This window comes from Kogia breviceps, chromosome 15 (assembly GCF_026419965.1).
Source record: "Kogia breviceps isolate mKogBre1 chromosome 15, mKogBre1 haplotype 1, whole genome shotgun sequence".
Lineage (NCBI taxonomy): Eukaryota > Metazoa > Chordata > Mammalia > Artiodactyla > Physeteridae > Kogia > Kogia breviceps.
The window spans coordinates 42,466,313-42,481,682 of record NC_081324.1 but is presented as its reverse complement, the minus strand read 5'-3'; the positions used below and the strand labels follow the sequence as shown (position 1 = coordinate 42,481,682).

General features: G+C 39.6%; 1 protein-coding gene across 1 annotated transcript in view; it reads left to right on the top strand.

Moving 5' to 3' along the window:
- Window positions 1-1,271: 1,271 nt before the first annotated feature.
- The window catches only part of ASXL3 (ASXL transcriptional regulator 3), a 163,491-nt gene continuing 149,392 nt past the window's right edge, over window positions 1,272-15,370 (top strand). Inside the window, exon 1 of the mRNA XM_067014949.1 lies at window positions 1,272-1,420. Coding sequence (XP_066871050.1) covers window positions 1,367-1,420 — 54 coding nt within the window. The 5' untranslated portion in view covers window positions 1,272-1,366. The remainder of the gene's footprint in view (window positions 1,421-15,370) is intronic.

The following is a 15,370-nucleotide window of genomic DNA, read 5'->3' as shown; positions in this document are numbered from 1 at the left end:
TATAATGTATATGAAAAAAACACAAAGTACTATTTACATACTTTATTATTACAGCCAGGAAATAACCTTACATAAATCATCCAGAATGAGTGCTCTTTTTGTTTTTTAGATACTCAAGATAAATACACACATAATTATTGTGTGGGTCATAGAGCCATTTTTTTCTTTGCCTAACAATAACTTTATTGACCTATAAACACTTCACCAGCGATCTAAGAAGTTGGAAAGGTTACAGTAAACTTTCAAGGCTTAACACTGTTTTATTTTGTAGTTCACTAACAAGGTTAACAGTCCAACTCTTCGTGCACACCAAACCTGACAATTACAAATAATTTTTAAAATACATAAGCGTTAGATGTGCAGTTGTTTACATAATCATGTTTTAGAAAATGACGCTATTACAAAATAACCAGTGCTAAGACACTGCATGGCATGGATCCATGGCTATGGAGCTTCGGTCTTGCATTGTTTAAGATGATGTAGGTGGCTCAACATTGTGTCAAGTTGCACCTTTAACATTAGTTGTGTATCAGAAGAGGCTTTTTTTTTTTCCCACCGTTTCAACAAGGCTTTAGGAATCTACTCAACCCAGCCGAAAAGGGTTAAAAGAGTCCAGCAGAGGGGAGTAGTGCAGAGTGAGTGTGTGTGTGTGAGCGCACAGGACAGAGGCATCGAGTTGCGGAGCGGACTCGCACACAAGTTCCAAAGGCCACCGTGTCCGCGGTAGTCGGCCCTAGGGGGGCCGGAAAGGCACGGCCTGCGCGGAGCTGGCAGCGCCGAGGGTCTAGGGGGCTGGGTTGGAGGGAGAGGGGTCTCGTGAGGGTTTCAGGGCGTGGCTGGAGTGGGAGGCGCGCGGCGAGTGTGCACGGGTGTGCGCGCGCGAGAGGGCGAGTGTGAGCGCGGCGAGTGTGAGCGCGGCGAGTGTGAGCGCGGCGAGTGTGAGCGCGGCGAGTGTGCGGCCGCGTCGCCATTCCCCGTGACGTCAGAGTGTATTGTTGTGAGAGGGGCCGAGCGTAGCATCCCCGGAGCTGTCACCGCGGCGGCCGCGGCGGCGGCGCAGCGCGAGCCCCCAGCGAGCGAGCCAGGCCGGCGCCGCCCCCGCCCCTGTCCCCGGCTCCACCGCCCCCGCCCCCGGCCCGCCCGCCGCGCGCCGCCGCCGCCGCCGCCGCCGCCGCCGCCGCCCGCGCGCCCCCACCCACCCCACCCCCTTGCTCCATCCCTCCCACCCGCCGCCGCCGCCCGCGCACCTCCCCCCGCGGAGCGAGTGCGGGTCACCGGGTCACTGGGTCATTGTCTCCGCGCCCGAACCCCGAGCACCCCGTGGAATCCCCCACGTCATCATCAGAACCATCAATGAGATGCAAACATGAAAGACAAGAGGAAGAAGAAGGACCGCACCTGGGCCGAGGCTGCCCGCCTGGTACGTACCGCTCCCCGCCCGCCGCCCGCCGCCCGCCGCCCGCCGCCCGCGCGTCCCGCCGGCCCCGCCGCACGCCCCGCGCCGGCCTGCAGCGGCGGAGACGGCCACTTCCAGCCCGAGCCGCCGCCCGCTCGCCGGGCTCTTGCTCTTTGTTATTCTGCGGGAGTGGGCTCGCCCGGGGGCCCCTGTGTGTGTGTGTGTGTGTGTGTGTGTGTGTGTGTGTGCGTGCGTGCGCGCGCGGAGGGGGGCAGCGATTATCTCGGGGAGCCCGGCGCCCGCCGCGCCCGGGACTGCCCGGGACACTTCTCCCGGTACTTCGCTCTCGGGGCTCGGCTGTACCTCCTCCACGGGTGAATTTACGAGCGCTCGGCCCCGCTCGACTTCCCTCTCTGCCGCTCCGGAGACCTTTGTGTGGCAATTACCACTCCCTCCCGGCCCCTCCACCCCCCGGAATTTCATCAATAACTCTCTGTGCACGGTCTGTGTGTAGGTTCGGCGTTTGTGAGTTCATACATTTTACACGTGCATGCACGGTGTGTGTCCGACCCGGACTTGTCGGGCGTGTGCATGTAGCCTAGGTCGTTGCGTGTCTGTGTGCCGTGTCGTGTGCATTATGTATGCACACTGATACGTGCATGTTTTGTGTGGATCAAGTTCGTTGGTGTTTGTAGGTATTGTGCTCTGCCCGATGTTTGTGTGTACATTCCATGCACGTGTGTGCAATTTTGTGAGTGTGTGTGTCCGGGTGTGTGTGTTTGGTGAAGTTGGGTCAGTGTCATTTGTAGAGGGAGGTTATTAAGAGTGTACAGCTAGGTGTGTTTCACTGCTGGCTTCCTGGGCGGTGTTACTTGGCTGCTTTTCCTTTTCTTTAACCTTTCGGAGCTTACGTTTTAATCAGCGAAAGAATGTCTCTATAGAAATGCTGGTTGGCAGAGGGGCGTCGGCGACTTTGGTTTGATGCATGTGTATGTGTGGATTTTTCTTTTTTTTCCTTCATCTTCTTTTAACGGACAGCTGTAAACGGTTGGTTTTTTTTTTTTAAGGATATTTCTGTACAGTGTGTCTCACGGGAATGCAAGGCATTACATTTGAAGCTCAGCCTTTCAGGGTTTCGGCTGCATAAATTAAATATTTATTCACCAACTTACTATCAGTTATAAATTGATCAAAAGAAAGCAGTCTGCATGCAGCGGGGGGCGGGGGAAGACCCCAGGATATGTTACTGGGTTGACTTTGTAAGGGTTGTTTTACTGTAACTGTGGTCGGGGTTTTTTGTTTGTTTGTTTTTGCTATTTTTTCTTTAAAAAAGCTTTAGAGTAACTACATCATGTTCAAGGAGAACATTTGTCAAAAGTAATTATCTGAGTTCGGTTGAAGGACCTTGCTGGTATGTCTCTGGATTCTGGCAAAGGGCTTTAGATAATTGACCCTATTGCCCTGCGAAGAAGTGGCAAAAGTCCTCTTTAATTGAGGTCTAGTTATTGGTAGCTGAAGTGGCCAGGCCCCTTTACTTCATCTTTTAATTTGTAATAGTGTATGTTATGATTTCTCCCCTTAATCTGTGATCGTGTTAATCGCTAAATCACTCACTGTCTGTGGATGAATGGGCAGGTGATAGTCATTCTCTAATGAACTACATCTGGGAGAGGAAACTTATTTGTGAAGAATACGTGAAAAGTAAGCAGGAGGCATTAAGTAGATGCCAGATTGATGTTATCACTGAATTTTTGCTAAAGCAGAGTACATTACTTATTGTTTGCTGAGCCATTAATTCAGAATTGTGTGAGGGTGTGCAAGGCTTCTGAAAACGCCTTCTTCAGTTTCCTTGGAGCAGCAATCGAGTATTATTATAGAGCTTCAGTGTATGTGTTTTAAACAAGTGAACAATGAGTTGATTTATAAATATTTTAAAATAATGATTGATGAATTCGCTGTATCTGCCTGCAGAGAGTTCTTTAATAAGTAGCAGTATTCTGATGGAATTTAAAGCTAACCATTTGTATTCAATCAGTATATGTTGCTATTCTTGAAAGTCCTGTGCTTTATTTGATCTAATTATATTGTATTGATAAATCTTGAAATAGGTTTCCAAGTTACAATTTTTTGTTAAAAGTTGCGTTTTCCTCTTGCAAAGTTCATTGGTGGGAAAAGACACGCTAGGAGTCATCAACACAAAAGAATTAATGATAGACCAGATGTCTCTATTTTAACCAGACATATTGAACTAGTAGTTATGGTAATTTTTCAATTTGGTTCAAGTTATTTTTCCCCCGGTAGTTGTACAAATGTGTATGTATTCAAAATGTGACAGTTGAAATAAAATACTGAATTAAATAGCAAGTAATTGTTACTGGAAATATCTTTTTCAGAAATTTGCCGTTTGTAGTAGTGACTTATGAGCATTCTTAACTTATTTTGTGAAAAAATGGTTCCATTTGGGTAATAGTGACAGTTTTTCACATTTTCTTTATGATTACATGAATGCATATAGACTTAAACTCTCTTCCAAACTTGCATGAAAAACATTTTACTCATATAAATGATAGTATTAATTTATACTCAATGTAAAAGGGATGCCTTTTCTTAAGCATTTCTGTGTTAGAAATACTATTATGTATTTTTACACTGCCACTGCTGATTTTGCTGTCGTTGTTGTTAAGGATTTTTAGCCTTTTCTCCATCAAATGTTAAACCAGATGTCTGATTTTAAAACTGAAGACTAAAGATGGATGGAAAATATGCAACTCAGTATGTGGTTCTTGCAATATATGAACTAAAGAGAGAGTATCCAAATTAATGTTAAGAATAACCTTCCAAATCATCCAGTGTACACTATGTATTATATATCTATATACATATATGTGTGTATGTGTGTGTATATATACATATATATATATATATATATATATATATATCCTACTGGTGTGTGTGTTTGCATGTGATTATCTTGACGGAGAGGATATCAAAGCAGAGGAAATGCAAAATAGATTTTTTGAACTGAGACCAAAAGCTTATGCTTAAATGTAGCTTGGTATTCACTTTTAAGAAAAATGTATATGGAAGAACAATTCTTTCTAGAGTAACTAAGAGCTTCCATTTGACAACAGAATTTTGGTTTTCTTTGTGAGAAAAGTATCCAGCCTCCAAATCTGTAAACTCTGAGTGTCACCTCCAGGGATTTTATTTTAGATGGAGATGCAGCTATCAAGCTCTACCAATTTTCTCATAGAAGTATGTCCTGTTTGGATGTGGTGGGCTTGTTTATCTTAGGAAAGGAGGGATGGTGGCATAATTCCCCTGTATTTTCAAGAATGCAGTGACTATTAACAGGCTGCCATTTTAAAATAGTAATATGACATCTTTTATTTTCTTTCTTCCCTGCATCAGTTGCAGAAATTTCAGCCTTCAGCCTCCCCCCATCCCCCTCGGCCTTCTGCAGTTGTGGTTGTTACTTAGCGCAGGGCCATTTAATATGGAGTCTGCTCCCAAACCAGATGCATTTTCATCTGTTTTATCTGCTCTTCTGAGGTTGTAGAGTCTCAGAGGATCCCACAATCACATGGAAGTATCTTCTGTCTTAATATATGTAGCCCACAATAAGAATAAAAATCAAAACCATAACTCTTGTCGGGCTAGGGCTTTGACTTTAATCCTTTTGACTTTTATCTCAAGTCTTCACTCTGTTACTATAAATACAGTTTAAACCATTGTGAAAGCATCTTCATGCTTCTTTGTAAAAAATGAGGATTTGACAGGACTTTGTTTCACTGCACTGAGGGGTTTCTTTGTTACTGGCTTACCACAGAACATACTGTTATTTATATGTTTATTCTAGGTTAATTCTTTTCTTTTTGACATGCAAAAATGTTGTTGCTTTGAGAAGTGCTTTTTGATAGTTTAATCAGTTTGTTCTATAGGGAATGCTGCTGTTAAGATAATGGTTCAATGTATTAATTTGTTCCCTGAGTTTCCTTCTATTTGTTTCATCCCTTACAATCTTTGTTTAGTCTCACTGGCACCTGAAAATAAATCTTAATCTTCAATAGCTTTGTGCTTGGTAACATGGCTGATTTATTTGCTCATAGTTTAGATACATTCACACAGATAATGAATATCAGTGGGTTTTTTTTTTTTTTGGTAGTTCAAGGTGACCTTTGGAAAAAATTTTAATGGCAAATTTGACTCATCGTTTGGAGAAAACAGGCACATACCCCTTTATGCCATAGCAGAGTTACTGAAGATTTTAAGTAAATTGAAATTTTGTAAATCATAATCTATTAAATATTAAGTAGGGGTTTATTAATTAAAGGAAATCTGTGTGAATCTTTTGCACAGTGAAGATTCTTTTGCATAATGCATTATATTCTAAATAAACTGTTAGGGTTTCTGTCAAATAAAGCTGAATGGTAATGGTAGCCATTAAACTAGAAAACAATTCATAATTGTTAATGTACTGGTTGCCTTGCCTTTTATCTTTGTATTTTAGAAATAAATATAATTTTTCTGGGGCGGTGAACATAGGGATGGAGGAGAGAGCATTGGTCCTGCTTTTGGCATTCTCTCACTGTTCTAATGGTGTTCAGATTTTAGGTTATGACCAGGCCTTCATAACAGTTGAGAACATTTTGACTTGTGATTTGGGGTAAGCCCCAAAGGTGCACATGAGCCATAACTGTGACAGTGCTTACTGGTTTGGGAGCATGGCTAATGTGTTTGGCAAACGGAGTTTTATTTTCAAAAGCTTGCATTTTGGTTGGTTTGATTCAGCTGTTTTCTGTGATTCACACATAGCATCATCTCTTTACGTCTATATCTCATCATCTTTCTTTCAGATATGGAACCTAAATTTTCATTTTGCAATTTGAAAGATGAAAAGAGTTGAGCAAGCTGTATGCCTCTCGAGAAAAAAGAAGGAGTTTCAAGTTGGAAACAAAATGTGTTTGAAATAATGAGGAATGTGAACTTGGGCCCAGTGTATAGGTTGTTAATTTTTTATTTCCTGCCGACATGAAAGAGAATTTTAAGAATTCTTTCGTAGGTTTTTCTCTCTTTGACAAATTCTTTAGTAGCAGATGAGCATATGGTAGCTTTTAGACTTGGAATTTCACTACAGAAAAACTAACTGATAAAGTAATTAAATTTAATTTTTAATAGTGTAATCATTTCAACACTTCACTGAACTGCATTGGAAATGTGAAGTATGGTCCCTAAATATTTTGAGGGCTCCTACATAGCATATGGTTCAAATGCCAGGGACGATACAAAGATATATCCTTAAGGAGTGTAGAGTTCAGTGGTGGAGACTAGAGAACTTGGAGGGTAACTGAGCAGACACCAACCATGGGCACTGCATGAAAGATCAAGAGGCACTAGTTTACAGATTTACAGAAGGGAGAAGGTGATTGTAGAAGGCTTACTGGATTCGGCGAAGCTTGGTTTGTCCTTGAAATCTGAATAAGATTAAACAGGTGATGAGAAAGCATTCTAGGAAAAGAGAACTGCACGGGCAAAAGGTGTAGTGTCAGGTGAGAGGGAGGGTTCAGGGGACAATGAACAGGCCAGTCTAGAAATCTCAGAAGGCTTGAGGGTGCAGGCACTGAAATAAAGTTGAAAATTAAATTGTGACCCAATTGTGGAGGGTTTTGAAAGTCATTTTAAGACAGTTGGACCTTGTAAATTGTAGCATGAGTCTGGTGGCGTGGGGGGTGTAGTAGAAACACACAGCACACACACACATACCCCAGAATGACTCTTCCTTACAGAGAGGGGACCCCGATGGTCTGAGGGTGTCTCTGAATGCTTCCATTACTTGGAAATAGAGTCTAAAAGCAAAATTGATGTTAGAAATATTTTATTTTAAATAACACAACTTTGTTCTGTCCCATAGCCTTTGCCAAATGAGGGAAAGTAAACAATAGTAAGTGCTATACATTACAGTTGTAGAAAATGTATACAGAGCACTCATTTGCCAAAAATACTCTCTTGAGATCAGTAGGTAGCTAGGGTTATCTCAGTAACTCATTCTCCTAGTGTGGGGTTTAACGACGTGCCCAGTATCTTCACCTGGTTTGTAAGGAGCAGGGCTGGCATAGATCCTTTTTAAAATTCTGTGCTGTCTTTCTGATTTTTAAAAAATAATGCAAGCATTTTAATGGATGTGAATTTAACGGATTTGTTGCCTGGAGGCATGGGGAGGATCCAAGCCTACACCACACTTATTGCCTGTCTTTCATTTCTCTCTCTCTCTCTCTCTCTTTTTCTAAGCATCAAAACTTTGCACGGTCGTGGTGGTGGTTGTTCATTTATAATTTAAAATCCCTTTTCTCCCACCCTTGAGGTCCTCAGTTGCAGATCCTGGCTCCTTCCTGCCGGGGCTGGGAGGAGGGGCATCTGTACAGAAGGACTTTCTGCTATTTGCCAGCACTGAGTGCCTTGATTGTTCTGCCTTTGTCCCAGCACAGTAGGTAGCTGTGGAAATCTAGCCCTGACTGAAACTTTCCCTGAAGAGCCCTTGGGGAACAAATAGAAACATTATATGATTAGCCACATTGTTTTCATTATTAAACAAATCTACATAAAAGGATAGCAATTAACAGCTTTATCTGCCTGAACTAGACACCTACCTTTCCTCTTGCCTCCATATTCCCAATTGAAGTGGTAACAGTTAACTGTTGCTGGTTTTAATGTCAGTAAGTGACAAAACTAAATTGGGAATAGGCACTTCTCCTGGTTGATTGACGTATAGCCCTCTGACACATTCTTCTGTAGTTTTAAGGCAAATTCATGCCCTGGGGTTAAAGCCAAAGGGCTTGTCAGAACATTGACTTTAACAGCTGAAATATATAACTTAAATGACATCCAAGACCTTAGCTTTGGTGAAACTTTTAGAACCTGAGGAATTCTCCAAGGCAGTGCAATTTATACTTAATGGACAAGCTTAGAACTTGTAAGATTTTTGTCTAATTATATAGATGTATAATTTACTTTATGATGCAGTTATTTACCATGGGTTTATTTTGCTTATATTTAGCATAAATTAGTCCATGAACAACTTAGATAATGATTTTAAAAATAATTCCACAACTGATTTTTTTGGCAAGTGTTCCATTCTTTACTAATCCAATAGTTGATTTCGGAATATATTATTTATGACTTAAAGAAGGGAATAGGAAGGACCCTCTTCATCTTATTCAGAAGACAGATGGCATTTTCAAGATTTTGTTAACTATCATGTTTTGAAACCTGTCTTGATAAATTCAGGGAATTAGAAATTGAGACTGGATCTTTGCGCTTGTTTTTCAGCTCAGTCATAGAGAAGACGTGATGTAGTGAGGCTGTTGTTTATTCTTAGGGTTTTTTTTAATGTCAAAAATAAATGGCTACACATGTAATTTGTGCATGTATGGAAACCTTGTTGACATAGCTGTAAAACTAAGTCACCGTCTGGACCATCAGGACTCTGTATGACCTTCCCTGCTTCCTCTCCCAACCATGCACAAGCAACAGACACCCCCTTATTTGAAAATGTGTTTATAAGAAAATCTCCTTCCTTTAAAATATGTGTTATCATATCTTCAAAATATCGCAGTCAGAAATTGTCATTCCTAAATTCTCTGTTTAGTCTAATTTCTTATCTCAATCCTAGAAATTTTAAGTCAATCCTAGAAGTCAATTAAACTTTTTGAATTAAATTTCTTTGATACTTTCCTTGTTCCCTTTCCATCACTCTTGCTCTTTCCTGCTTGCTTGAGGGTCTCCTTTCAGTTTCCCTCTTAATGCTGGTGTATCTCAGAATTCTGTCTCCCCCATCCTTTTTATTCTCCTCTCCTTGGGCCGTTTCATCCACCTCAATGGCAAGTGTCCCAGGATGAGGACTCTAGCCTTGATCCTTTCCTTAAATTTTGGACTTACACTGACAATTTCTACTGTTTATCTCTATGTACTATGGATATTTCAAATGAAATGTATCCAGTTCAGTTAAATATTCATTAGAGACCTCCCACAAATGTACCATACATTGGGTCCACAAAGAGGAAAGGACAGCACTCCTGTCTGGAGGAGACTTATCTGTATGAATGTAAACACATGGTGTCTGTGGAGAGTGGTAAATTCTGCCTTCTAAATGTAGCTCACATTTAGCTCCTCCTCTTTTCATTCTCTATATTTTACTGAGTTCTGACCTTCCAACTAATTTCATCACTAATTTCTTTTCCAAATCTTACTTACTGAAGCTGTATTTATCTTTCTAGAACAGACCTGATCTTACTGAATCATTCCTCTGCTTACACTTTTGTGATTACCTGTAAGTTAAAGTCTGGCAGGTCATGGGAAGCCCGTTTCAATGTCAGAAATCCTTTCGTTAAGTGATGCATGATTGCTTTCCCTAATAATATGCAGAATTTAGCATGTTCTGTCCATTATACATCGCACCAACCTTCCCATTGTGTAATAATCTCTGCAACATTAGATTTAAATTCTTTTGAAACATAACAAAGTAGTTATTTTTAATATGAGATAGTTAAATTCATCAACATATTTTATCAACTTCTGTGTTCAACTTTATTTCTTGTATTACACTCACTCTCCAAGTTGCCTCCTTTAACAGCTTTTTTTTTTTTAAATTAAGGGTCTCCAGGTTCATAAACAGTCTTTGTATTTCCAAAATGTTTTTGTTTTGCCCACCCCTTAAAAATCTTTCTTATTAAGATTTTGTATTTTGAGTTAGTTATAGACTCACATGAAATTATAAGAATTAAAAAAGAGTGAACAGATGGCCAAATCCTCTCCCTATCATCCATACCTTCTTCCCAAACCCTCCATATTCTCATAATTTTAATCTGAATACAGTCAAGATTGGGTATACAAAAGTGGTCAACATCAGCCTTTAGGAAGCATTATCCCCCAAATATATGGATTATAATTCAAAAAGAGATTTTTTTCACAAAACTCAGCACATCTTCCATTAAAAAAAATTGGAGAAACTTCGTAGGAAAAAACAAGAGATCCTATGTTGCTCTCACCTTTGAGTGATAATTTAACTAGTTGTAAAAGCCTTAGTTGACGATTTTTTTTACGCTTAGTACTTCAGAAATGTTTCTTCATTATGTTCTTGCATCAGTGTTTGTAATACCTTGTCTGTGGTGAGTTTCATTATTTATTTTTTAAGAGGTAATATGCTTTTTGTATATGAGAGTTGTTACATGTTCTCTTTATCCTTGAAGTTCTGAAGTTTTAATGCTTTGTCTTAAATGTTTGTGTTTATTCTACCTGGTACCTAGAGTGTACTATTTTTTAGAGTATACTTAATTGTTGCCTTTTTATGCTTTAGAATTTTAATCTGGTATAGAACTTACTTATTGTATCGTGTCCCCAGAAGGCCATGAATTCTTTAAAGTCTTCTAAGAGTTCCCACAGCATCTCATAGTTTAGCTTATGGGCTAGCATTAAAAACAATGTGGAAAGGACTCCCCTAATATGGAACAGGATACAACAATGAATGTGCTGGCTTTGCCAGTCAGAATTATGGATTGCAAGCAACAAAAACCAATTCTTGTTACTTAAGTAGAAAATGAGGTTTTTTGGGAGGCCATAAAGTAGTTTATATAATCATCAGGAAGGATCCGGAAAGAAGAAAAAAAAAAAACAGCTGGAAAAATAGGGATCAGTAGAGGCTGGGCAGCAAAAACACACACAGTCATGCTGTAAGAACAGTCTACTTGGGATATGGCTGTGGTACCACTACCACCACTCGTGTCACCACTGTGACTTAGTGCTGACATAGGACACTGCTTTTGCTCCCAATTTATCATATGGATGTATCATAATCCACTGTGTCTTTGCATCCCAGACTCAAGATTCAAATTCACAGGCAGATGCATCCAATTGTCAGACTGTGGTTCCCAAATCTGTACCTTAGGTGCTAGGGACTGATGAGAAGGTGTACATGGCCTCTTCACTACTGTAGTGGAAACATTTGCATTCGCATTTTCATAGTGACAATAAAGTCAGCAAGGTTAAAACTGAATGCCACATCTCTTCCCACCTCCTGTTCCCAGCAAGTCTGCTCCCCCTTTCTTTCTTCTCTCTATGAAACCCACCACCATCTTCATAGTTCTTCAAAGCAGGAAACTTCTTGTCATCATTAATGCCTTTTTGTATCTTTTTCCTTTTTATCCAGTAATCACTGAGTTCTGCCAGTTTTATCTCCTTTTCTTCAGATCTTCAAATTCTCAAATATATGCTACACTTATATCCATTTCCACTGTAATTTACCCTGACTCAGGCAGTATGTAGGTTTGGGAAATATAGATTAATGACAGGCCTGAAAGTCAGGCAGATGTATATATGAGTCTCAATTCTGCTTCTTACTATGTGTTTGACTTTAGGCAAATTATTCAACATCTCTCAATTTTAGTTCAATTGTCTATTAAAGGGAATAATGGCATTACAGAGTGATTGGAATATTTAAATAAGATAATATGCATAATGTACTTAAGTACAGTGTCTGACATCAGAAGGTGCCAGTTAATGTTAGTGTCTGGTAGTTCCCATCTTCTTGTTAAGTTGATACAAGCACCTTGTAAGTGGTTTCACTGACTCCAGACTTGCCTCCACTGAGAATCATTCTCCTTATTACATCCACAGTTGCTTCTTCAGAGGTAGAACTGGTTCATGGTATCCCCTTGAGTCTGACTTAGTTCCTGTGGGAAACAGATGGCATTATCTTAAAATGGGTGATTGAAGAAAGTTAGGGCACAATAAAAGAAAAGAACAAGGGATAGTGAGACAAATCGGGGATATCACCAGCAGGAAGATGTGACTATCCTTAGACTGTAAGGGCCGAGAAGAGCAGTGAGTGGTTATTGCAGTGATGTGGGCTCTGATTATAGGAGAGGGGTGACTGACAGACACTGTGACCGTAGGCGGTGGAACATAGCCGCTGCCAGCCCTCACCCCTGCAAGAGGGAAAAACATGCACATTGACACTCGCTCCTCTCTTCTTCCATCCACTGATCTCCAGTTGGTGCCTCCTCTTGGCTGAACCCACCCATTAGTCAGAGGACAGAGGACCTCCATTGAGGAAATTCAGTTGTCAGCCTACTGGCTCACAAAGCTGGGTGGAGAGGGGTAAAAAGTGAATCTGGAGTTGCTTATGGGGAATATACAAAGTACCTCTTTTTCAAAGACCCTTTAATAGCTTCCCATTATTCTAAGAGTATCGTGCCACTTGCTTCAGGATCCTTCAGGTTTGTCTTTTGCTTATATCTCTAGTTTCATTGCTTGATTCTCTTACCATTGGCATTCTAAATGACAGTCATATAAAAGTACTGTTAGATCTTTGAATTTATCATACTGTCCCATATTTTGTCTTGACTTTGTACATGTTGTTCCTTTTCTTTGTCAAATCCTCCCTCCCTACCTTTCTGTTTCTTTTCATTTGGTAAATTCCCACACTTTCTTCAGATTTCAGCTTCCTTTGAGAAGTTTTTATACGTTCCCAAAGCACTTCATAGTTGGGACAGTATATTATAATTAGTTGTTTACTTTCTTGTTTATAATTTTTCCCAAGTGCCTGATGCACTACCTCATGTTAAGATGGTGCTTATTATAGTTAAGTAAAGTGAATGAGTCAAAGAAGATTTTTCAGAGGAGTTGTTAGAGCTAAGTTTTTTAAAGTTTTCAAAAGATCTGTAGAACCGTAGCACTTCTGTCTTCTTGATTTATTTCCGTGTCATTACTGAATTGTCATTGTACAATCTAGAGAAGGGATCAAATTTCCTGAGACTCAGTTGGACAACTGATAGATTTTGAAAATCTGTGTCTACTGTCAATTCACTAGCCTCTTTTATTACCCTGGGATAATAATTTAATGAAATCAATGGCAATGAAAAATATTCAGTTCTTGCCATTAATATGTTAGGTACCATGTGAATGCGATAAGATATGAACCTTAACCTTTGGGAAATTAACATTAAAAAAACAAAAAACGTTTAGGACCCAAGAGATACTTTTTTTGTAAATTTAAACTTGCAAGGTGTAGTAGAAATTCAGTAACCTAAAGGTAATCTTCCTTTATGTTTGATTTTAATAAGGTACAATGATGATCTGTAAAGACTTTCCATGACTCGCAAACCAAAAAGAGAATTATCTAGTAAGTATATTGATTACAACACAGATTGGAAATGTTTGCAAAGTAAATAATCTCCTTTATACACATAAGTAAAATATTTATAAGCTTAATGTCATAGCCTCATTTTTAGAGTGCAGAAATCTGATCTAATGATGGAATAGACTTCGTATATCAGTTATCATAAAATGTTACTATTACTAAATTAACTAATAATTAAAATAACAGTTACTAAAGTAATGACTAATAATGGCTAATAACAGCTAATACTTATTGGGTACTTGTATACCTGATACTACACTAACTTGTTATATGCATTATATTCTTTAATCCTAAGAGCAAACCTAGGAGACACACTGTAGTATTATCTACCTTTTTAAATAAAGAGATTGAGATTTAGAGTGTCAGTTGAGTTTCTGTCAGTTGCAAGTGAAATAAATTTAGTGAAAACTAGTTTAAGCAAAAAGGCTAACAAAACTGAGAAGTCCAAGAGTGGACTTCGGTTGTAGGTGGGTGTAGAGATATAGAGAATGTCATCAAAGTATTTGCTTTTTCTCCATCTTTTGTCTTTGTTTTTTCTTGGCCTCATACTGCGGACAGGGTCCGATAGAAGTCTTGGTCAAGATAAGATGGTTACTGCACCCCAGACCTGCATCCTCCAAGCTTAGCACACCAACATAAAAAGAATCTCTTTCCCTCCTCCTCCTCCTCCTCCTCCTCCTCCTTATTATTATTGTTGTTGTTGTTATTTTATTCAGTAAATACCCTCCCAGGGAAGTCTTTACTTTGTCCTACTTGGCTGATATACCCATCCCTCACCTACAGCAATGGCCAGGATGAGGTAACATGATTGATTACCCTACAGGGATCACATGCAGCAGAAGAAAATTACACAAAAGCACCAATAAAGATGGAAAGTATGCTGGGAAAACATAAATGCCATTGTCTGGGCTTTTGGAGAGGGTGAATTAATTTGCTGAGCTAGCAAGTAGTGGAGCAATGATTAAAACCCATGTCTGCCCAACTTAAGAGCTCTAGATTGCATATTAAAGTTAGATACTTTTTTATTCATTCTTTCTGGTATTGTTTTTATGATATTTGTTTCACATTTTCAAGATGTTAAAGCCCAGGCAGCCATTGCGAAGAATCCGAAGATTTCTTTGGGGTGTTTTCTCTGGAACTAACTTTCCTGATTTAGAGGCTAGAAGTTACAATGGATGGTTTCTGTTCTGTTTTCCCTCACAGACAAGTTTCTTTAAATAGAGTTATATTCTAATGGTCTTTATATAATATTTATAACATAGTTTAGCACAATTCACAACCTGAATTCACAAAATACATAATTCTGGATGAAGCTTCCAGGTACTTTCTGGTGGCAAGTAAATATTTTTATTCGCTGACTAAATGCCAAGTTTTCTTCACAGGGATGGTCATGACCCTAAGAGGATGTTAGTTTAGCGAAATAGAGCAAACTGTTCTTTTCCATAATGTAAATCCTCACTCATTTCTCTGAATATTGAGAAAAGATCAGCATAAGTTAATGACTCCTTATTTCATATAGAATTCTGTGGGCATCACAATCTTATTGCTGTCACTTCTTATTTATTCATTTAATGACTCTTAGCCTTGTGGAAATTTAACCATACCTTTTCATTTTCATTTTGATTTTTTTCCTTTCTTTTTTTTTTTTGCCTCACCACTCGGCATGTGGGATCTTAGTTCCCTGACCAGGGATCGAACCCATGCCCCCTGCATTGGAAGCATGGAGTCTTAATCACTCGACCACCAGGGAAATCCCCATACCTTTTCATTTTGGATGTAGG